Source organism: Theropithecus gelada, chromosome 16, assembly GCF_003255815.1.
Source record: "Theropithecus gelada isolate Dixy chromosome 16, Tgel_1.0, whole genome shotgun sequence".
Taxonomy (NCBI): domain Eukaryota; kingdom Metazoa; phylum Chordata; class Mammalia; order Primates; family Cercopithecidae; genus Theropithecus; species Theropithecus gelada.
Genome location: NC_037684.1, coordinates 2526341 through 2548153, shown reverse-complemented (window position 1 = coordinate 2548153; position 21813 = coordinate 2526341). Strand labels below are relative to the sequence as shown.

General features: G+C 53.2%; 2 protein-coding genes across 6 annotated transcripts in view; both read left to right on the top strand.

Moving 5' to 3' along the window:
• The window catches only part of SEZ6 (seizure related 6 homolog), a 50728-nt gene extending 37129 nt beyond the window's left edge, over positions 1–13599 (top strand). For 2 of the 3 annotated variants that reach the window (XM_025361887.1, XM_025361885.1), the window contains exons 5-17: positions 5351–5536; positions 7520–7688; positions 7822–7988; positions 8601–8795; positions 9022–9160; positions 9273–9469; positions 10353–10547; positions 10957–11148; positions 11254–11451; positions 11749–11787; positions 12035–12152; positions 12241–12343; positions 12509–13599. In XM_025361887.1, coding sequence (XP_025217672.1) covers positions 5351–5536; positions 7520–7688; positions 7822–7988; positions 8601–8795; positions 9022–9160; positions 9273–9469; positions 10353–10547; positions 10957–11148; positions 11254–11451; positions 11749–11787; positions 12035–12152; positions 12241–12343; positions 12509–12541 — 1931 coding nt within the window. In that variant the 3' untranslated portion in view covers positions 12542–13599. The remainder of the gene's footprint in view (positions 1–5350; positions 5537–7519; positions 7689–7821; positions 7989–8600; positions 8796–9021; positions 9161–9272; positions 9470–10352; positions 10548–10956; positions 11149–11253; positions 11452–11748; positions 11788–12034; positions 12153–12240; positions 12344–12508) is intronic. The other variant, XM_025361886.1, reaches the window with a different exon arrangement.
• Positions 13600–17576: 3977 nt separating this feature from the next.
• Positions 17577–21813, top strand: part of PHF12 (PHD finger protein 12) — a 49093-nt gene continuing 44856 nt past the window's right edge. Inside the window, exons 1-2 of one of the 3 annotated variants that reach the window (XM_025361883.1) lie at positions 17577–18289; positions 18938–19119. In XM_025361883.1, coding sequence (XP_025217668.1) covers positions 18224–18289; positions 18938–19119 — 248 coding nt within the window. In that variant the 5' untranslated portion in view covers positions 17577–18223. Of the gene's footprint in view, positions 18290–18717; positions 19120–21813 lie in introns of those variants that run through there. The other 2 variants (XM_025361884.1, XM_025361882.1) reach the window with 2 other exon arrangements.

Sequence of the window (21813 nt, the reverse complement as noted above, 5' to 3'; positions counted from 1 at the left end):
GACTCAGGATCAGGCAGCCTCCAGGTGTGCCCATTGTCCCTCATTCATCCATTCAGCAAACTTTTCCTAGGCACCTGCTCTTTGCCAGGCTTGTGCTGGACACTGGCAATGTCAGGATGCACCAAAACGTCCTTGTCCTCAAGGAGTTCTTTCTCAGGAGGAGGCAGACACTTAAACAGGCAATAACAATAGAAGCCCTCCCCCTATGCAAGAGGGTGAAGGTCAAAGGGATTTGACAATGACCATCTGGAGGTCTTAGCTGCCAGACTGCCCTTCCTGAACTGCCTCACCCACCTTGACCTGGCCCATGCCCCAATCAGCTCAGAACACCTCTGGAAATAAGGGAGCAGCATGATGCGATGAAAAAAATCACAGACTCAGGCAATGGGCAGATCTGTGTTTGAATCTCCTCACTGGCTATTGACCTTGGACAGGTCATTTGACCTCTCTGACCCTTCTGCTGTAATATGAAACCAAAACACCTACCCCACAAAGTCATGGTTAGGATTAAGCAAAATGGTACACGTCAAGTGCTTAGCACATGCTCCATTAAGGAAACCAGTATTACATGACTGGCAGGATGGGAAAGGGAGGAAAAGGGGCTCAGGACTTCGAAGCTCTCTCAGTTGTGTCCCTCCTACCCATCCCCCTCTCCGAGCACAAAGTCAGCTTGATCCTTTGCATGGGTTAACTAGTTGAGACTAGGAAGAACTAATAGGGAAATAATTGGTGTGAACAATCACAGGATTGTCTCGCATTGTCATGGACCACTTCTGTGGCCCTGCAGGGGACCACAGCCAGGCAGAAGAGCCAGCACTCTGGAGTTGGGGCTGTTTGGAACCCCACCTAAGGAGCACTCACCCCACCTTCAGCCCTCCACCCAAACTAAGGGAGCAGTCTGGCATAGCAGCAGGGAGCCTGGAAGTGGATGGGGCTGTAGAGTGGCTTGGCAGAGGCAAGGGGCCAGCTGAGGCAAGGGTGAAACGTCTAGGCGGCCCAGCTAGCCTCCCTAATGGCTCATCAATCCTCCCTGGCAGCAGGCATAATTTCACGCCATGGTAACCTTCTCTCTTGCTGCAAATTCCTTTGCACAAAACTCTGGACCTCCTCTCTGTCGGGCCAGACAAAGGTGGCTGAATGGCAGTGAGCTGGAGGCCCAGCAAGGGGGAGCAACCTCCAAGGAAGGATTGGGAGAGCTGGCCTGGTCCTGCCTCCTTCTCAGCTCCCAGAAGCCCTCCCTCGTCAGCCCAGTTTTTGTCAATGATCAGCTCTTGCCTTAATGAGTGTAATTCCCCTAATTATAGGCTGTAATTAGCCCTGATCCCAGAGATGGGAACAGGAGGAGCATGTGCTCACACGCCAATCTCTGTGGGCTAGAGAAAGAGGGTGCCAGAAGAGGGGGTGAGGGGCCTAGTACCCACACCTGTGCTGGAGCTGTCCAAGCTGATGTTGGAGGTCCCAAGGATGAGCCCTCACAAGGGCCTCATCGCAGGACCAAGTTCCAACTCCCTTCCTACAGCCTCAGGCAGGGTGGGGAGGCAGACAGCCCTGACAGACATTCCCCTCCTCCATCCCCAGCATTCCTGGCACTGGACTTGGCTCCAGAAACAGACTCCAGTGAGAAAATAACTCAACACATTGCAGTGGTGCAGGCTCCCCGGGAACGGTTGTCATGGCAACAGGAGGAAGCTCATCCTGGGAAGTGGTACTTTAACTACTATGGAGTCTGGGGTCTTCATTGTCTGCCCCCAGCCTCCTACCCTCACCCTATTCCAGGCCATTTTCCTCATCTGTGAAATGAGGGCCCTCCCTTACTAGAGTTGTGATAAGAACTCAAAGGGGAAGATGTAGGGGGAAATGCTGGGCCTGAATCTGGCCTGGTCTAGACCCCACTAGGCGTCAGTTAACCTCTTAACCTCCACCACTCTGGGCGTGGTGCCCCCCACCCCTTTCCCCATCCCATCCTGGCCTGGGATCTCTCCCCAGGTCACTGTGAGTGGCTGCCCTGGACAACCACCCAGAGCAGGCTTGTCTGTTACTCTCAGATTTCTCTGACTCCTGAACCCAAGTTTCTACTTCAAATGGGGATGCAGGTGGGGTGGTGGTGGAAAGCAAGAAGGCTCCAGAGCCCAGGAGCTTCAAGTTCCTGGTCTAGCGCTTCCTTGCTATGTGATGAGGGCACAGGGTCTCTCTGAACCTGTTCTCCTCATCTGAAAATGGGCTAATAGCCCCTACCTTGCCTGCCTTCCTCCCAAGCATATTGTAGACATCAAGAAAGAAGAGTGTGGAGGCATTTTAGAATCTGGAAGGTACATGCAGATGTGAGGTGCTATTATTAATCAAGATTACAAACAATAACAGCAGGCTGATGTCTTAGGCATTTGTTCAGGAACTGCACATATGTCTTCTCACTTAACCTCCACAACCTTGGATGTAATACTGAAAATGGGTGGATAAATGAGGCAACTGAGGCAGAGAGAATTTAGGTAACTTGTCCGCGGTGGCACAGCACGTAGGGAAGAAGCCTGCATTCAAACCCAGGCAGTCTGACCCACAGTCCACCTGCTGAGCACTGCCCTGTACTGCCTGCCAAGCACAACTAGCCACTTACTGACCATTCTTTCCAGAGCCCCGTGAGAGACAGAAGAGGACGAATTCTCCTCCCACTTTCACAGATATAGTAACAGGGCAGGTGAAAGTCATAAAACTCAAATTTATGGACCCTGGTCTGAACAGAGACAGCCCCTTTTTCTTTTTCTTTTTAATGGGGGGAGGAAAGAGGGCCCATTTTTCTATTCACACAAAGGCACCCAGGAACAGAGACCTTGCATGGACCTCTCCTCCCATTTACCTGATACTATCAGTGGGGCTGCCCCCTACCCCAAGACCCAAGTTCTTCAGTCTAGACAATCCTCACTTTTCTGACCACCCCAAGGGTTATCAGGCTCTGTAGCACAAGCCTCTTGCCTCTCCTTGACCCCTCCAGGCCTCTGCTCTCACCTCTCAGACGCAAGCCAGGATCTTCACTTTTTTTTGAGAAAGAGTCTTGCTCTGTCACCCAGGCTGGAGTGCAGTAGCACAATCTCCACTCACTGCAACCTCTGCCTCCTGGGTTCAAGCAATTCTCCTGCCTCAGCCTCCCAAGTAACTGGGACTACAGGCGGGTGCCACCACGCCCAGATCAATTTTTTTTGTATTTTCAGTAGAGATGGGGTTTTACCATGTTGGCCAGGCTGGTCTTGAACTCCTGACTTTGTGATCTACACACCTCAGCCTCCCAAAGTGTTGGGATTACAGGCGTGAGCCACTGCCCCTGGCCGGATCTTCACTTTTATTTTATTTTATTTTATTTTATTTTATTTTATTTATTTTTTGAGACATGGAGTCTCACTCTGTCGCCCAGGCCGGAGTACAGTGGCACGATATCGACTCACTGCAACCTCCGCCTCCCAGGTGCAAGCGATTCTCCTGCCTCAGCCTCCCGAGGCATCTGCCACCGTGCCCAACTAATATTTTTGTTTTTTTTTTTTAGTAGAGATGGGGTTTTGCCATGTTGGCCACGCTGGTCTTGAACTCCTGACCTCGGGCCATCCGTCCGCCTCAGCCTCCCCAAGTGCTGGGATTACAGGAGTGAGCCACTGTATGCGGTTGAGCCTTTTAGCTACCACCCCAGCTTGACCCCAGGATCTGGATATGCCAGGTAGTTTTGTAGGATTTGCTGCCACCATTTGGTCAAATTTGGTATGACAATTCCAAAGCGACCAGGTTTCCCAGGGCAACTTGTTCTTCCTGCAACTTCCATGAAGGCAGTGCACTGCCTCCCTGCCGTCGTCCCCATCTTTTTCTTGTTTGATGTTGTTTTTTTGAAACAGGGATGCACTCTGTCACCTAGGCTGGAGCTCAGTGGTGCAATCATAGTTCACTGCAGCCTTAAACTCCTAGGCTCAAGCGATCCCACTTCAGCCTCCTGAGTAGCTAAGACTACAGGTACACATCACCATGCCTGGCTATTTTTTTAAAAATTTTTATAGAGATGGGGATACCTCACTATATTGCCCAGGCTGGTCTCAAACTCCTGGCCTTAAGCAACCCTCCCACCTTGCCCCAGCCTACCACCATTCTGGATTTTGTTTGTAAGTTTGTTTTTTTGAGACGAAGTCTCGCCCTTGTCCCCCAGGCTGGAGCACAATGGCACGACCACGGCTCACTGCAACCTCTGCCTGCAGGGTTCAAGCGATTCTCCTGCCTCAGCCTCCCGTGTAGCTGGGATTACAGATGCCTGCCATCATGCCCGGCTAATTTTTGTATTTTTAGTACAGATGGGATTTCTTCATGTTGGCCAGGCTGGTCTCGAACTCCTGACCTCAGGTGATTCGCCCGCCTCGGCCTCCCAAAGTGCTGGGATTACAGGCTTGAGCCACCGCTCCCAGCTGTTTGTTTGTTTTGAGATGGAGTTTTGCTCTCGTTGCCCAGGCTGGAATGTAATGGCACAATCTTGGCTCACCACAACCTCTACCTCCAGGTTCAAGCGATTCTCCTGCCTCAGCCTCCCAAGTAGCTGGGATTACAGGCATGTGCCAGCATGTCCTGCTAATTTTGCATTTTCAGTAGAGACGGGGTTTATCCATGTTGGTCAGGCTGGTCTCGAACTCCCGTCCTCAGGTGATTCACCTGCCTCAGCCTCCCAAAGTACTGAGATTACAGGCATGAGATACCGACCCGGCCGCCATTGTGTTTTAAAAGAAGTCCACAGCCATTGGCATCAAGCTTTTTAGCATTTCTCAGTGAATACTGGGAAAGCCTTTACCGTCTGACTTCGGTCTTTGCTGCTGCAATTCATATTTATTCCCTAAAGGAAAAACAGTATCAACACTTTACATCAGTATAGGTTTTTCACTATTTCGAGTGCTTTCATGTCTAGAGTCATTCAATAAGCATATATTGAAGATATATTATCAGCTGGGTACCAGGGATACCAAGCTAGATAAAATACTATCCCATTTATTCTCACAGTAACCCTGTGGGTGGGCTGGGATTTTAAACCTCATTTAACAAATGAGGAAACACACACAAAAAGATTAAATAACCTGCCTAAAGTGTCACAAAGTTTGAGCCAGAACCCAACCCTTCTAATTTCCAGCTCTGTGTCTGCTCCACTAACCAGCCCAGGCTGCCAGAAATATCATTGACACCTTCTAGGGAGGAGATTGGAGTCGTTTTGGAACCCCTAGTGCTTCCTCTGGCCCCAAATGACACCTCCAGGCAGACTGAGGCAGACCTTCCCCCACCAATGGCTTAGCTCCCGCCCCCACCCTGCACATGTACAGTGTCGCCCGTTCTCTGTTTGCAGCCTATCTCCTGAGCTGCCACTTTCCCCATCGTCCAGCTTATGGAGATGTGACTGTCACCAGCCTCCACCCAGGGGGTAGTGCCCGCTTCCATTGTGCCACTGGCTACCAGCTGAAGGGCGCCAGGCGTCTCACCTGTCTCAATGCCACCCAGCCCTTCTGGGATTCAAAGGAGCCCGTCTGCATCGGTGAGTGTCCCCAGGCGAAAGGGCTCAGTGCCGAGCAGAGAAGTGAGGTGGGGGCTCCCCCCTGCTCTCTATTGCTGTCTGCCACTTTAATTTGCTCTTCATAAGGAAGCCAGAAAATGGCCACGCACCTCAGTGGCATTCATCCAACCTGCACTTACTGAGCATCTACTAGATGAAAGCACCACAGGTATACAGAGCTGAATTAAACAGGGACTGTGCCCTCAAAGAACCCACATTTCCAGGAAAGGGGGAAAGGAGAAAGCAGAGAGGTCACCAACTTCCAGGGCAAGAAGTAAAAAGCACCAATGAAAAGACATAAAGTGACCTGGGAGGCAAGGGCACAATCATTCTTAGCTGGACATTTAGGAGGCTTCCTAGGGGAGGTGGCACTGCAGGTTTGACATTTAGATGGAGGGAACAACGTGGGCAGGGACATAGAGGCAGGAAGGTGAGGGTGTTTAGGGACACAGAAGACAGCCAGGTTTGGCTGAAGTCTGAGACAATGTGGCAAGGGCAATGGGAGGGCCTTGAGTGTCGGGGCAAGATACAGGCTGAGGAGCTGTTGAAGCTTATGAGAGAAGGGAGGGGCTTAGAATGCCTCAGGAGATGGCTGGGAGGCCAGCCAGGCAAGACAGTTTGAACTTACATTGTGAGTTGGGGAAAGAAGAGGAGGGAAGTTCCAGAAACTGATGGGAACTGGGGAAAGGGAAAGGGAACTCCCGGGTCTGGTCCTGAGTGATCAGGTCTGGGATTGCCACCAATGAAAGGGGGCTTGTTGGAGAAAGGAAGACGCATTATTTCATTTGCAGTATGAAAGGCACCTTGGGCTTTTCTTTTTAGTGGGTATGGGCTTAGGCTTTTGAATTTTTTTTTTTTTTTTTAGATGGAGTCTCCCTTTGTCACCCAGGCTGGAGTGCAGTGGCACGATCTCCGCTCACTGCAACCTCTGCCTCCCGGGTTCAAGTGATTCTCCTGTCTCACTCTCCAGAGTAGCTGGGGTTACAAGTGTATGCCACCACACCCAGCTAATTTTTTTGTATTTTTAGTAGAGATGGGGTTTCACCATGTTGGCCAGTCTGATCTCGAACTCTTGACCTCAGGTGATCCACTTGCCTCAGCTTCCCAAAGTGCTGGGATTACAGGCTTGAGCCACCGTTGAATCCAGCGATGAATCTTATTTCATTCTATAAATTCTTCCTGGGTGCCAGGCACAACCAGAGATGAATAACACAGACGCATTCTCAGCCCTCAAGGATCTAGCGGGGAGGCCAGCAAGCAGCTCAGTGCAGAGGATGCTACAATAGGAGTAAAGGCAGAGTGGTGGAGGGGCCTGAGGGACAGAAAGCTACTCCAAGATGAGGGAGGAGACAAGCAAGGCTTCCCAAGGAGACAGGATGAAAGGATTTCAGAAATATTAGTTTGGGAAAGTGGGGTGGATTCCTGGAACAGCATATGCAGAGGTGTGGAGGCATGAAATAGCATGAGATAGTGAGGACACAGTGAAGTGTGCCTGAAGGAGAGGGTATGCGGGGAGAGGGGACTGAAGCAGAGTCTAGAGAGAGTTGGATTCATAAAGGGCTTGAATGCTATTTTCAGCTTTAACTCCAAGAAGGTTGAAGCCCACAGTAAGGGCTTTAATAAAGTCCACCTGGGGAAGAGTCGGCCTTCTAGAGAAGTCAGCAGAGAGGGAAAGTGACTTACCTGGGCACACAAGCAGGCAGTGACACATCTACCCACAGTCAAGAGAGATGCCCTGGTGAGCCCCAAGGGTGTGAAAGGCAGGATTCTGGAGCTCAAGATGCCTGGAGATGCAAGTTCACAGGGCTAAAAGGTTACCTTCAGGACCATGAGAGCAAAGATGGCAGGGAGGCAAGGTCCCCGCTGCTCCAAGCAGAGGAAGCAGAGCTGGGAAAGGGAGGAAGGCATGTTAGGCTGCCTGGGTTCAGCTAGGGGCCTAGGCTACCTCCTGTCCTGGTCTTACAGCTGCCTGCGGCGGAGTGATCCGCAACGCTACCACCGGCCGCATAGTCTCTCCAGGCTTCCCGGGCAACTACAGCAACAACCTCACCTGTCACTGGCTGCTTGAGGCTCCTGAGGGCCAGCGGCTACACTTGCACTTTGAGAAGGTTTCCCTGGCAGAGGATGATGACAGGTGAGGGGCTGTCCTAGTGGAATGGGAGTGCCTGGCCTGGTAATACCCTACTGGAGGGACACTACCCAAGCCTGGGGCCACACCCCCTCTGGGTCAGCCACCAGCCTACATAGCTGCCACTCTCCTGGTTCAGGCTCATCATTCGCAATGGGGACAACGTGGAGGCCCCACCGGTGTATGATTCCTATGAGGTGGAATACCTGCCCATTGAGGGCCTGCTCAGCTCTGGCAAACACTTCTTTGTCGAGCTCAGTACTGACAGCAGCGGGGCAGCTGCAGGCATGGCCCTGCGCTATGAGGGTGAGCCTGCTGGGGCCTCACTGGGGGTGGGGGGTCCAGGGGGATGGGCTTGGGCCTAGGGTCTTTCTCCCACACCCTACCCCTCTCTGCCTCCATGCTGTCACTCCTTCCAAGTCAGCCCCTGCTCACTCGGTACTTAGGCCCCCTTTCCCTGCCCCTCTCTTTGGGTCCAGGATCCCTACCCCAGCTTTGCAGGAAACCTCTGCCTGGACCCAGTCCCTGTGGTCCAAGGGAATAAATTCTCCAGATTCTGAAAAGCAAAAAAGGCCTCAACCCTTAAGAAAGAATTGCTGTAGGAGACATTCTAGAACCATTTATGCATGTATGCATTGATTAATTCATTCAAAAAACATGTACGGAGTACCTTCTGTGTACTAAGCACAAAACCAGGCACTGGGAACAGCATGGTGATCAAGATGGCCTCCTGAGCATAATAGGGATGGATGCTCTTGGCTGTTCCTCCTCCATCACCTTTCTGCTCCAACCCCAGGACATAAACACAGTGGGCAAGAATCCCCCTACTTCCCTCCCCAGAGCCTTTCTTTTCCTGGGTACGAATGACAAATATAATACCAGTCAAAGCTGAGCTAGGCTGGGCCCTGTGGTTTACAGCCTTCCAGCAGGGCCATTGCTATGAGCCCTTTGTCAAATACGGCAACTTCAGCAGCAGCGCACCCACCTACCCTGTGGGTACGACTGTGGAGTTCAGTTGCGACCCTGGCTACACCCTGGAGCAGGGCTCCATCATCATCGAGTGTGTTGACCCCCACGACCCCCAGTGGAATGAGACAGAGCCAGCCTGCCGAGGTCAGTAGGCACTAGTGGATGGGCCTGCTGGGCAAAAAGCAGGGTGGGTACCAGGGGAATAGCCACAGAGCCTGGGGCCACAGAGGCCCTGTGATATGCGTGGTTCAGGCTTCCTCCAAGGAGGAGGTGGGGGGTCCCAGCAACTGGTGGGCACTCCTGTGGGCAGATGGTAAACAACACCATGGTAAGCTGGAAAAGACCCTTCTGGACCTCCCTTGCCTTCCAGCCGTGTGCAGCGGGGAGATCACAGACTCAGCTGGTGTGGTGCTCTCTCCCAACTGGCCAGAGCCCTACGGTCGTGGACAGGATTGCATCTGGGGTGTGCATGTGGAAGAGGACAAGCGCATCATGCTGGACGTCCGAGTGTGAGTGCCTACCGGGTCAGGCTGAGCCAACTCCTGAGGTCTGGGGATATCCCTTGTCCAGCCCATCCTCGGGCCCCCGAGCCGGCTCTGCCCTGACGCTCCTCCTCCACAGGCTGCGCATAGGCCCTGGTGATGTACTTACCTTCTATGATGGGGATGACCTGACAGCCCGGGTCCTGGGCCAGTACTCAGGGCCCCATAGCCACTTCAAGCTCTTTACCTCCATGGCTGATGTCACCATTCAGTTCCAGTCGGACCCCGGGACCTCAGTGCTGGGCTACCAGCAGGGCTTCGTCATCCACTTCTTTGGTGAGCTTGTCCCTACCCTACTCAGAGTGCAGACAGCAAGCCATGGCAAGTCAAAGAGGCCAGGGCAGTGAGGTGCCTGAATGCTCTCTCAGACAAGAGGAAGCTGGAAAAGCACCAGGGATCACCCGGAGGAAGCTAGTCCTGTTCTCCATCTGCCCTGAGGGGGAGCCAGAATTCTGAAGTGGCAAGAGGGGTTTGGGTAGGCAGCAGAACAACTTTCTTTTTCTTCCTTTTTTTTTGGTGGGGGGGACAGTGTCCCTCTGTCACCCAGGCCATGGTGCAATCTCTGCTCATTGCAACCTCCACCTCCTGGGCTCAAGTGATTTCTCGTGCCTCATCCTCCTGAGTAGCTGGGATTACAGGTGCATGCCACCATGCCTGGCTAATTTTTGTATTTTTAATGGAGACAGGGTTTCGTCATGTTGGCCAGGCTGGTCTCAAACTCCTGGCCTCAAGTGATCTGCCCACCTCAGCCTCCCAAAGTGCTGAGATTACAGGTGTGAGCCACTGCACCTGGCCACAACAACTTTCAAACAAAAATGGGGGAACTAAGGAAAGGTGCTGGCTTCTTTCTGACAATCTTTCATAGAAGTGACAATTTCCCTCACCCTGCCTGGCCCCGTCTCTCAGGCCTAAGGAACTGGTCAAGGTGCTTTTGGAAGTAAGGCCAAAGCTTAAATGCTAACCCTGGAATCTAGGAGACAGAGCAATGTCAGAGGCAGTCAAGGAGGGGCCCTTGAGAAGAGAGGAATGGATAACTGAGCCCGCTCAGGACAGTCTAGGTCCAGGACAAACTAGAAGGAGCCAGAGTGCCCTGAAGATGAGGGGGACAGTCACTTTGGTGCTGGCCAAGGAGCTGCATCTTGTGCCTCTGTGCCCCCAGAGGTGCCCCGCAATGACACATGTCCGGAGCTGCCTGAGATTCCCAATGGCTGGAAGAGCCCATCGCAGCCTGAGCTAGTGCACGGCACTGTGGTCACTTATCAGTGCTACCCTGGCTACCAGGTGGTGGGATCCAGTGTCCTCATGTGCCAATGGGACCTGACTTGGAGTGAGGACCTGCCCTCATGCCAGAGGGGTGAGTATATCTGTTCCCCATGCTCCCCTTCCCAATGCAACCTCCACACCTCTCTCCTGGATTCTGAACCAGACTGTAGCTGTTATTAGCTAGTATCCTCAAAGTTCCTTCACCTCTTATAGCCTCAGTTTCCTCATCTGTGAAATGGGGATGATACCTTTTCATGGTGTTATCAGCCAAGTACTCTAAGTATTTCATTCCTGGTAGATGGCCAATCAGTGTTTATCGAACCTAATAGATGGAAAGGGGACAAATGGCGGGGACACACCAGCACAATGGTAGGGACAGACACATAGGGGGTAGACCCATATGACATGAAGAAGTTAGCTGGCCTGGAACAAAGCCAGGGTGGACTGGCCTCTGCTTAGTTCTCCTTGGGCTACTTCTCCCCATCATCCCCTACCCATAGTGACTTCCTGCCATGACCCCGGAGATGTGGAGCACAGCCGACGCCTCATATCCAGCCCCAAGTTTCCTGTGGGGGCCACCGTGCAATATATCTGTGACCAGGGTTTTGTGCTGACGGGCACCTCCATCCTCACCTGCCATGATCGCCAGGCCGGCAGCCCCAAGTGGAGTGACCGGGCCCCTAAATGTCTCCGTAAGTGTCAGTTGAGTAGGAAGGAAAACCTCTAGTTGGAGATAAAAGATGCTGCCTTGGAGGCCAAGGGCATGACACCCTCACTGCGCTCTGCCTGCTTTGCAGTGGAACAGCTCAAGCCATGCCATGGTCTCAGTGCCCCTGAGAATGGTGCCCGAAGTCCTGAGAAGCGGCTACATCCAGCAGGGGCCACCATCCACTTCTCTTGTGCCCCTGGCTATGTGCTGAAAGGCCAGGCCAGCATCAAGTGTGTGCCTGGGCACCCCTCGCATTGGAGTGACCCCCCACCCATCTGTAAGGCTGGTGAGTGCCCTGTCACTCCTCAAAACCCTCCCTGGCCCATAGAGCTGCTCTGGCAAAGATGTCCAATGTTGAGAACCAGAACCACCTGCCTATGCCAGCTTCACAGTAATAGAATAGACCCTTGGTCTCCCCAGTCTCTGCCAGATCCTTCTGATCTGGCATCACCAAGACAAATGCTGGAGTGGGCTCTCCTTGGACAAATCCTTCCTATGATCATCCCACTACCTCCGCTCCCTGCCTTAGTGGTTTGGGCCATTGGGCTCACCCACTGCCCTTGGCACTCCCCTTTTGTTCCAGCCTCTCTGGATGGGTTCTACAACAGCCGCAGCCTGGATGGTGAGTCTCCACCCTTGAGGGCCACATAAGTGGTCTCCCTGGTCCTGGTTCTCATGGCTCCCAGGTCATGGGCTTCCCAAGGATGGAGGGCAGAGAAAGAGAGGGGTTTGGGCCTAGCAGGGTAAAAAGTTTCCCTGCACCCAGTCAGCTAGAGGGAGCTGGTAGCCAGATGCCCTTGGGCAGAGGTGAGAAAATATGGGATACAAGTGAGAGACCTCTGCTCCAGTCCCACCCTCTGTGTCTTCAGTTGCCAAGGCGCCTGCTGCCTCCAGCACCCTGGATGCTGCCCACATTGCAGCTGCCATCTTCTTGCCACTGGTGGCGATGGTGTTGTTGGTAGGAGGTGTATACTTCTACTTCTCCAGGTGAGTCTGGTTTCTCTTTCTGCTCTGCATACCTGCATACTTCACTCCTACCCAGTGCTCCTGACTCACAGGCTTCTCTGCCTTACAGGCTCCAGGGAAAAAGCTCCCTGCAGCTGCCCCGCACACGCCCCCGCCCCTACAACCGCATTACCGTAGAGTCAGCATTTGACAATCCAACTTACGAGACTGGAGTAAGTAACCATGCCAACCTTGCCACCTTATCCAAGACCCAGTTCTTTGCTTCTTTGGGCAGATAACCCTGAGGGTCCTGCCAAGCCCTCTCACTTTTTTTCCTTTTCCTAGGGAAGGTGAATTATGGCCTGGCAAACCTAATACAAGTTTCCAACTCCCAGCAGTCTCTTTCCTTTGCAGGAGATGAGAGAATATGAAGTTTCCATCTAGGTGGGGGCAGCCTAGGGAAGCCAACTCAGACCTGCACCACAGTCCAGCAGCAAGGCTCCTTGTTTCCTGCTGTCCCTCCACCTCCTGTACATACCACCTGGGAGGAGATGCCACCAATCCCTCAAGAAGTTGTGCCCTTCCCTGCCTGCAATGCCCACCATGGCCTATTTTCTTGGTGTCATTGCCCACTAGGGGCCCTTCTTTGGGCCCATGTCAGGGGGCATCTACCTGTGGACAGAACACAGCTGGAGCACAAGCATCAACAGCCAGCATCCTGAGCCTCATCATGCCCTGGACCAGCCTGGAACACACAAGCAGAGCAGGAGTACCTTTCTCCATATGACCACCATCCCGCCCTGGCATAGCAACCTGCAGCAGGGTCAACTTGACCATGGTGGAAAGTGCACCAGGGTGCTCCTCACAGGGCCATCACCAATGGCCAAAACTCCTCTCAATGGTGACCTCTGGGTAGTCCTGGCATGCCAACATCAGCCTCTTGGGAGGTCTCTAGTTCTCTAAAGTTCTGGACAGTTCCACCTCCTGCCCTGTCCCAGTGGAGGCAGTAATTCTAGGAGATCCTAAGGGGTTCAGGGGGACCCTACCCCCACCTCAGGTTGGGCTTCCCTGGGCACTCATGCTCCACACCAAAGCAGGACACCCCATTCTCCATGACCACCCTATACCCTGAGGAGAGGGAGACTTTCCTCCAATGTTTATTTGGCTGTTACAAACATCTTCATCCCAATACTCCCTCCTCCAATTCCAGCCACTTGTCAGGCTCTCCTCTTGGCCACTGTGTTACGGGATAAGGGGAGGGGGTGGGCATATTCTGGAGAGGAGCAGAGGTCCAAGGACCCAGGAATTTGGCATGGAACAGGTGGTAGGAGAGCCCCAGAGAGACACCCAGGAGCTAGCTGAAAACCACTTTGTACATGTAATGTATTATATGGGGTCTGGGCTCCAGCCAGAGAACAATCTTTTATTTCTCTTGTTTCCTTACTAAAATGGTGTTTTTGGAAAAAAAAAAAAAAAAAAAAAAAAAAAACAAAGCAATGGCCAGGTGAATGATGCTTTCTTGGAGGGACAGGAGGTGGGAGATAAATGGGATATGGACTTCAGGACCAGAAGGCATGCTAGACCCACCAAACAGTCATCCTCAGATTTTTATTACTACTGTTTTTGAGATAGGGTCTCACTCTGTCATCCAGGGTGGAGTGCAGTGGCTGGCTCACAGTTCACTGCAGCCTTGACCTCCAAGGTTCAAGTGATCCACCTCAGCCTCCTGAATAGTTAAGACTACAGGTGTTGGGCCGGGCGCGGTGGCTCAAGCCTGTAATCCCAGCACTTTGGGAGGCCGAGACGGGCGGATCACAAGGTCAGGAGATCGAGACCATCCTGGCTAACCCGGTGAAACCCCGTCTCTACTAAAAAATACAAAAAACTAGCCGGGCGAGGTGGCGGGCGCCTGTAGTCCCAGCTACTCTGGAGGCTGAGGCAGGAGAATGGCGTGAACCCGGGAGGCGGAGCTTGCAGTGAGCTGAGATCCGGCCACTGCACTCCAGCCTGGGCGACAGAGCCAGACTCCGTCTCAAAAAAAAAAAAAAAAAAACGTTTCGCTAAGAAAAAAAAAGACTACAGGTGCAGACCACCACACATGGCTAATTAAAAAAAAAAAATTATTGTAGAGACAGGGTCTTACTATGTTGCCCAGGCTGGTCTCCAACTCCTGGGCTCAAGTGGTCCTCCCACCTCAGCCACCCAAAGTGCTCAGATTTTATTTTAAAACAAATTGTTACATGCAGTTGAACAGGGTCCCCTGTCGCAAAAGAGACAGTGCAACAGATGGCAGGCAAAATCAGAGGCCCCAGTGGCTGGTGTTGCAGGGATGTGGGAGCCCAGGAACCCCACTGCACATCCACCCAATGCCTTATTTCCCCCTTCTTACCAGGTCCAGAACTATAGGCTGGCACACTCCCAAATCCCTTCTCAATGCCACTGATGCCCTTCTCAATGCTAACTAGGCTCAGGAAGCCTGATGCATCTCTCCTTCCCCTTATTTCTAAGTAAGCAAGGCTTGGGAAATTGGAATAGGAAACAGAGACTGATTCCCCAGAACATGAAGCCCTAATCTGGCTTGGCGTTAGAAAACAGATTGTCGGGAGCAGTGGTAATGCAGCTTAGGGGCTTGGCTCCTAAGTTAGGCAAAGGCCCTAACCATGGCCTCTGGAAAAAGGTGGCTGGGAGGATCTTCTTAAGTTTGCCCCTTCCCTATGGGCCCCAGTACCTACCAAGATGGAAAGTGCCCAGCGTCGCCCCCCAGTATGCACATTCCATGCTGAGAGGTGTGCCCTGCGTCACTGCTCTCCAAGAGTAACAGCAAGAGGCAGGCAACAGGAAATTATGGGAGCTCGGAAACCAGTAGAGAAAAATTCACAAAAGAAATAATAGCAGCAACCAGCACCTTCTGCTTCTGCAGTGTTCCAACAGGGAAGTCTTGACCACTCATGCTGCCTACCCCTGGCTCTAGCACAAGCTACCTTGAAGGATGAGAAGCTCTTGTCAATGCAGAGTGCAGTGCCTAGATTAGCCACAAGAGGTCACTTCCAAAGGCATCTGTATCCCACCTGCTCGCTCCTCAATCCCCCCTGAACTGTCAGGGCGGGAGCTCTCCAAGGTGGCACCATTCCTTGGCCCCACTGGCCTAACCTCATCCTCCAAGTTCCAAGAGGAAGGTGTGTGAAGTTTCCCTGGCTCTTGTCAACAGAGCCAAGTCTTATTTCCCTCATTAGCCCATAGTTCCTATTATCAGCTGCAACTGATGGTGTTGATCAAAGCAAAGCCTTGTTCAGTGGATGGACACCAATGGCTTACTTATCTGTTCCATAATGCCTTCAGGCTGACACAGCAGCACAGCTGGGCCCTGAGCAGTAGGAAAAAAAGCCAAAGAGAGAGGGCACATGAGGTTCTAACCTCTGAGAGCCTGTGGCATAAAGTATAGCCGTAGAAGATAGAAAATCTTGCCTCTTTCATACAAACAATCTAGCTCAGCCCTCCCCTCTCTGAGGGCCACATCTCTGGTCCACAGCCACTGAAGTTTATTGTTGGCTCAGGCTGGTAGAAAGCAGAGAGCAGCCAATTCACATGACATTCTCCACCCCACCATCCACGACCTTACCATTCTTTCCAGGCACCAAGAGGGTCATCAGAAAAGCGAAAAGTCAGGAAAACAGAAACCTAAGACTCTGTACACTGACATCCCTACTCTACCTAACTCATCCTCCTTACTGTACCCAAAGAAAGCACAGCAATTCCTTACACACAGTCGACATGGTGTAATGGACAGTGTCTGGTTTGAGAATCAATAAATCTAATTCTTAAGTCTGCCATAAATGCACTATGTGACCTAGGCAGATCACTGCTCCTCCCTGTGCATCTAGAAACGAGGGGATTAAATCAGATGGTCTCTAAATCCTTTCTAGCTTTACGACTCTGAGAATGCTAAGTGTCCCTTAACATTAAAAGTAGGCCGAGTAGGCCGGGCGCGGTGGCTCAAGCCTGTAATCCCAGCACTTTGGGAGGCCGAGACGGGTGGATCACGAGGTCAGGAGATCGAGACCATCCTGGCTAACACGGTGAAACCCCGTCTCTACTAAAAAATACAAAAAACTAACCGGGCGAGGTGGCGGGCGCCTGTAGTCCCAGTTACTCGGGAGGCTGAGGCAGGAGAATGGCGTGAACCCGGGAGGCGGAGCTTGCAGTGAGCTGAGATCCGGCCACTGCACTCCAGCCTGGGCGACAGAGTGAGACTCCGTCTCAAAAAATAAATAAATAAATAATAAAAATTTTAAAAAGTGGGCCGAGCACAGCTACGAAGCAACAACTCCAACTAAACCCCTAGTGTCAAGCACAACGATGCAGTTCTCTTCTCCACTGCTTCATCCACCCTCAGGCAGCAATAACCGCCCATCTCTGACGGCGATACCAAGGGGAGGAGCTGGCGCCCTGAAAAGGAGCATGAATCCCCGCCCAGAACGTGAGGCGGGCCCTCAGACTACAAATCCCGGCATGCAGCACTGACGCTCTCAAAAGTATCCCTTTCTGGCCGGCAAATGACTCTTCCCTGGGTCTATCCTACCATAGAGTGCATCGCACGCACATGGAACTACAGCTCCCACAATCCATCAGACCTATCGCGATTCTTGCTCCCAGGGTGCAATGGACCCCCCTCCCCCCCCCGCCGTTCGCCCTTTAGATCCTTTGGCATTGCAAACTGGGAGTTGGAGTCCGGGGTACGCAGGTAGCTGGGCGTTGTCAGGATTACAAACTCTCCGCTTTAGGCTTCCTCTTGAAGAGCAGATCTCAGGGACAGTGGTGAAGAGAGGGTGGTAACGGGCAGGCGGAACTCTCCACAGTGCCACCACCACGCAAGGCAGGGATGCTCAGGATACCATTAACTGATAAAATTAACTGTCAGGACGGGAGAGAATTAGGAAACACAGTCATCCAACACGCCACCAAAAGCGTCATTTTCTGTCGCAAATGGCTTTTCTCTTTACCAATATGGTGGCCTGGTCCAGCCACACCTGATGCTAGAACCAAACAGTCCAGTACAACATCCCTAGGAACACTGCTGTCACCGACAGGCGACCAGCTCCATCCAACACCACACCTTGTTCCTTTCTGTTCATGCCTGAGGACTCCAAGGGCATGATAGCCCATATCCCATTACCAAAATGGCGAAAGTAGCAGCCTTCTTGTGAGGGCCTGCGGAAGACAATACGCCTGCGCGGGAGGCTTCTGTGTTACGGAGTGGGGAGCACTCCCAACACGCCTGCGCAGGACAGAGTCTTCTTAGTTTGCACACAAACACCAATGGATGAAGAGTCCCTAGCTTCCTGCGGCTGCGCCTTGACCCCTACAAGCTTTCCCAAGCGCCTGCGCGAGCCCTCAGGTCCCGCCCTTTTGTCTCAGTGCGCTGGCGCAGGGCAGAAAGGTGGGGCTTCGGTCCTCCAGACGAATGCCAGCGCGGCTGCGCGCTGGGGGGTACTCCCTCACCGCGGCTGCGCGGGAGCCAGGCCGCCGGCTGTCACTGCGGTTGCGCGCGGCGAGCGCCGATCCCGGGGCGCCTGCGCGGGTGGCTTTGCGGGCGCTCGCGGTAAGTTTGCGCCAAGTGCGCGGCAGCCGGGACGCAGACGGCGGCGGCGGCGAGAGGCGGAGCCCGGGGACCACCCCCCATCACCCTCCCCCCAGTCACCTCACGTACCACAACCTCACCTAACCTCTTCCCCCCCCCCCGTCCGATACCCCCAGCCCCGGGATGGCAGCGCCCGCCAGCCTTCCCGGCCGGACCGGCGGTCGCCAGTGCCGGCTTTAGCCTGTGGGACTAGGCCCTGCCGAGGCCTGACCCCTGGAGCCGGGACCCACTGTGCAGCCAGCAGCCGGGCCGGGACTGAGGGGCTGCTCCCCCCTCGCGGCCCGTCGGGAGGACGCTGTCGTCCCGGGGACTGGGGGCCGGGGGGTGGGGGGGAGCCAGGGCGAGGAAGTCGGGACCCGTGTTGGGAAAAAAGAAGCGGGGCCGGGGTCAGGAGCGCCCCCTACCCCCACCTCCCCCCTCCCCCCGGGGTTGGGGGGGGCCGGAGCAGAGAGCACCCAGCCCGGGAGGTGGATGAATGTGGGAGAAAATGGAGACCAAGACGATCGTGTACGACTTGGACACATCAGGGGGGCTGATGGAGGTAAGAGTGGCCCTCCTCATCCCCTTCCCCCAGCGCCGGGAGGGAACCTCCGCCCTCCGCCCCACAAAGCCGGTCCTAAACTCGAAGCGCCCAGAGGACCGAGGGAGGGGGATTCTTCCTCACTTAGCCTCTCCCTCCCCTCTTTGCAATTTAGGGGGCTGAGCTCAGCCTCCGAGGACGTTTGCAGCAGTTTCACCTACCCGCCGCCCTCGATTCGCTCTCCCCAGGCGCCAGCCCACTCCATCTCGTTGCACCGGCAGGCCTCCCCACCCCCTTCTTGTTGGCCCCTTTGTGCTTCCCCCAGCACGTCCGGGTACCGGGCTTCGGGCCTCTCCAGAGCCAGGCTTTGGAGTCCCCCACTGTCCATACAAGGAAGTGGCAAGAAGGGAACCGCGCACCCTCTTCCCATCCCCCTACCCTTGATCCTCCCCATTTGGAAGAAGCTGTTCTCGTTGTTGTGCTGCAGGAACGCGGTTAGGGTGGGCTCCCCCTGGTTCCGGGGGCTGAGAGGTTCTGGGAGCAGCCTGGATGGGAGGAAGAAGGACAAAAGGGGGGAGAGGGGTGGGTGACGGAGAAGCCGCGCCGGGGGGGCAACGGACCGCCCGGGAGCTCCGAGTGTGCACACACGCCGTTTGTATGTGTGTGCAGCAAATCCAAGCTCTGCTGGCCCCCCCCAAGACGGACGAGGCAGAAAAGCGGAGTCGGAAGCCTGAGAAGGAGCCCCGGAGAAGCGGCAGGGCCACCAACCACGACAGCTGCGATAGCTGCAAGGAAGGTGGAGATCTCCTGTGCTGCGACCACTGCCCGGCTGCCTTCCACCTCCAGTGCTGGTAAGGTCCGGGGACCCTTCTCTGCGCATTCCTTCACCTGGCCTGCCCCTGCCTGCCGAAATAACGGGCGCTTGCAGCCGCTAGCTGACTTTCTGCAGCTGCCCGGGCGAGCACCTCCCCGCCCCCAGGTGTCCGCCGGGTTCTGGCAGTTTAGGGGGGAGGAGCAGCGGTGGGTCCGGACCCCGAGGTGGGGGTTGGGAGGAGTGAAGAGAACCCCATATGGGATTGGAAGTCGCTGGGGAGCCGGGACAGAGCCGGCCGGGGACAGCCGGCAGTGGCGGGGGAGGAAGGGGAGGAGCTCCGGGCCCAGTGCCGCTTGCCTGCCCGCGCGCCCGCTGCCCTCGCGGCTCCTGCCCGGCCGGGCTCTCCTTGGGGTGGGTGCGTAGAGCCCTCGGCCACCTAAATTGCAGTGGTCCAGACCCCGGCAACCGGGCGCTTGTGGCTGTAGAAGAAATCATGGAGGGTGTCTCTCGAGTCCGCCTCTTCTTTGCCTCTCTGTTTACAATATGGCGACCTGCCTTTAAATTATATTTTTATTCTCAGCGCCATTTTGGCTGCATATATGATTTGCAAACGTCTCCCGGGGAACGGTGGGGACAGCCCCCGAGTCCTTTCTGCAGAAGCTCCTCAGGGGCCCAGGCTGGGATCTCGCCGCTTTGGTCCCCTTTCTCTACCTCCGCTTGCCCCCTGTTGCCTCTCAGAGCTGCCTTCCTTCCTCCTCCCTCTTCCCTCCTCCCTCCCGGCGCCACTGCCTCTTAGGAAATCGGGCCGGGTTAGACAATTAAAATTGCCCTTGGGCGCCGATTTCATTTCTCCGCTCCGGATCGGCGAGCCCTTCGCTGCAAAATTCTTTGCTGCCAGGGGGAGGATTGTGTGCGGTGGCATTGGAAAGGCATTTTTAAGGAACTGAGAGCTGGAAAGCCGTACGCTTTTTTCCCCCTTACTGGACGCGAGGGGAGGGGAGAAACCGAACCGAGAGGGAGGGACGTGGGTTGATCGCCCGCTGCGTGATCCTCCTCAGCGGCTCAGCCCAGAACAATCCGGCAAAGAAGAGTTTAAACTCCATCTTCTGCCGGCAGAAATCACCTCTGCCCTCCACAAAAATCCCACATCTGCGGCAGCAAACCCAGATTTCGTCTTGTTCTACTGGGTCTCGTTCTGTTGTTCTGCAACAGTTGACTGAGGCAGAGGTTTGAGAGAGGAGCCAGTCCGGAGAAAGGAAGAGGGGGCTGTTTCTGTGTTCCCACCAGTTTTTTGATGTTGCCTTTTTTAGCCCTCTGTTTTTGTTTTTGTTGTTTTTTTTTATGTGAAATTTCACCGAAGGTCTCTTAACAGTTCCATTCACGTTCCATCGCTCGGTTTGCGGAGTTGTGTCTACTATATATTTGTACTAATTGCAGGTTTGGGAACACTTACTAGACAGATGACTGATACTGAGCAAATTAAGTCTGTGGTCAGAAGTTATGTAGGAAGCTCCCATTACCATTCCCAAGATACTTTTGCCCAGGAGGGCACCCCATCCTAGCTTGTAAAATTGCAGGGACAAAAATGGTTATCCTAGAGGAAGTTTTGCTGCTGACTTTAAAATTTTTATTATGAAGTGACTAAGGATCTGTGGTTTTTAGCCTTTACTTCCTATAAGGTGTAATCCACCTGGAGAAAATATCTCTGGTCACATTTCCTTTGCTGTTCTTAGGAGAAATTTGTGCCTGAATATACGTTGTGTTGCTTACCAGTTATTCCCAGTTGCTTACATTTTTTTTTTAATGTGTTTGTTTGGTATGTATACCAGGACTGAGTTGTAGACTTCTTGATTTAAAACGTGGGCTTACATCCTACCCCTAGGATGAACTTGGTGTTAACCATGATGATTGACATGCATGTTGAGTGAGAATTTGATAAGCTCATTTATTTGATAAAGCTGCAATTGTTTATTAGAAACTTCAGGCATGGGAAAAGTGTGCTGTCTGGTTTGCCTGCGATTGGGCTTTTAAACTCTAAAACCTAACCACTGAATTTTTTAATTAGGTGAGTCTAAAGTCTTATCAAGTTGTAACAATTAACAGTTTGCACTTTAGATGAAAGGAGAGAGAAGGAGGGACTCTTTAGCCGTTGGTGAGATTCAGACTTGCCTAGACTGTGCATTTCATTGAATTTTATTTTATTTTATTTTTTTGAGACATTGAATAGGAACTAGTAATCAGAGATTTGTGAATAGTAGTAAATGAAGTAGTGCTTGTTTAACATCTCCAATTCTCCCTTTGAAGATGTCGGTACTGAATGTACCATTGACTTATCTGAGTTGTTATCTAAATCACAAAGCATTGTAGATATTGGTGCAAAGGCAGGAAGTCTTTTAAGTAGGAATTCCCTAGACGAATTTCATTTAGTGAGGCTTATCCCACTTTTCTGCGTCTGAAGCCACACTCTTTCCACCAAGAGTCAAGTATTTTACTTTTTTTTTTCTGAGGCAGGAGTCTTCACTTTGTCACCCAGGCTGGAGTACAGTGGTGCGATCTCGGCTCATTGCAACCTCCACCTCCCAGGTTCAACAGATTCTTCTGCCTCAGCCTCCTGAGTAGCTGGGATTACAGGTGCCTGCCACCATACCCAGCTAATTTTTGTATTTTTAGTAGAGACGGGGTTTCACCACGTTGGCCAGGCTGGAGAGTGAAGTATTTTATTAACTCAACC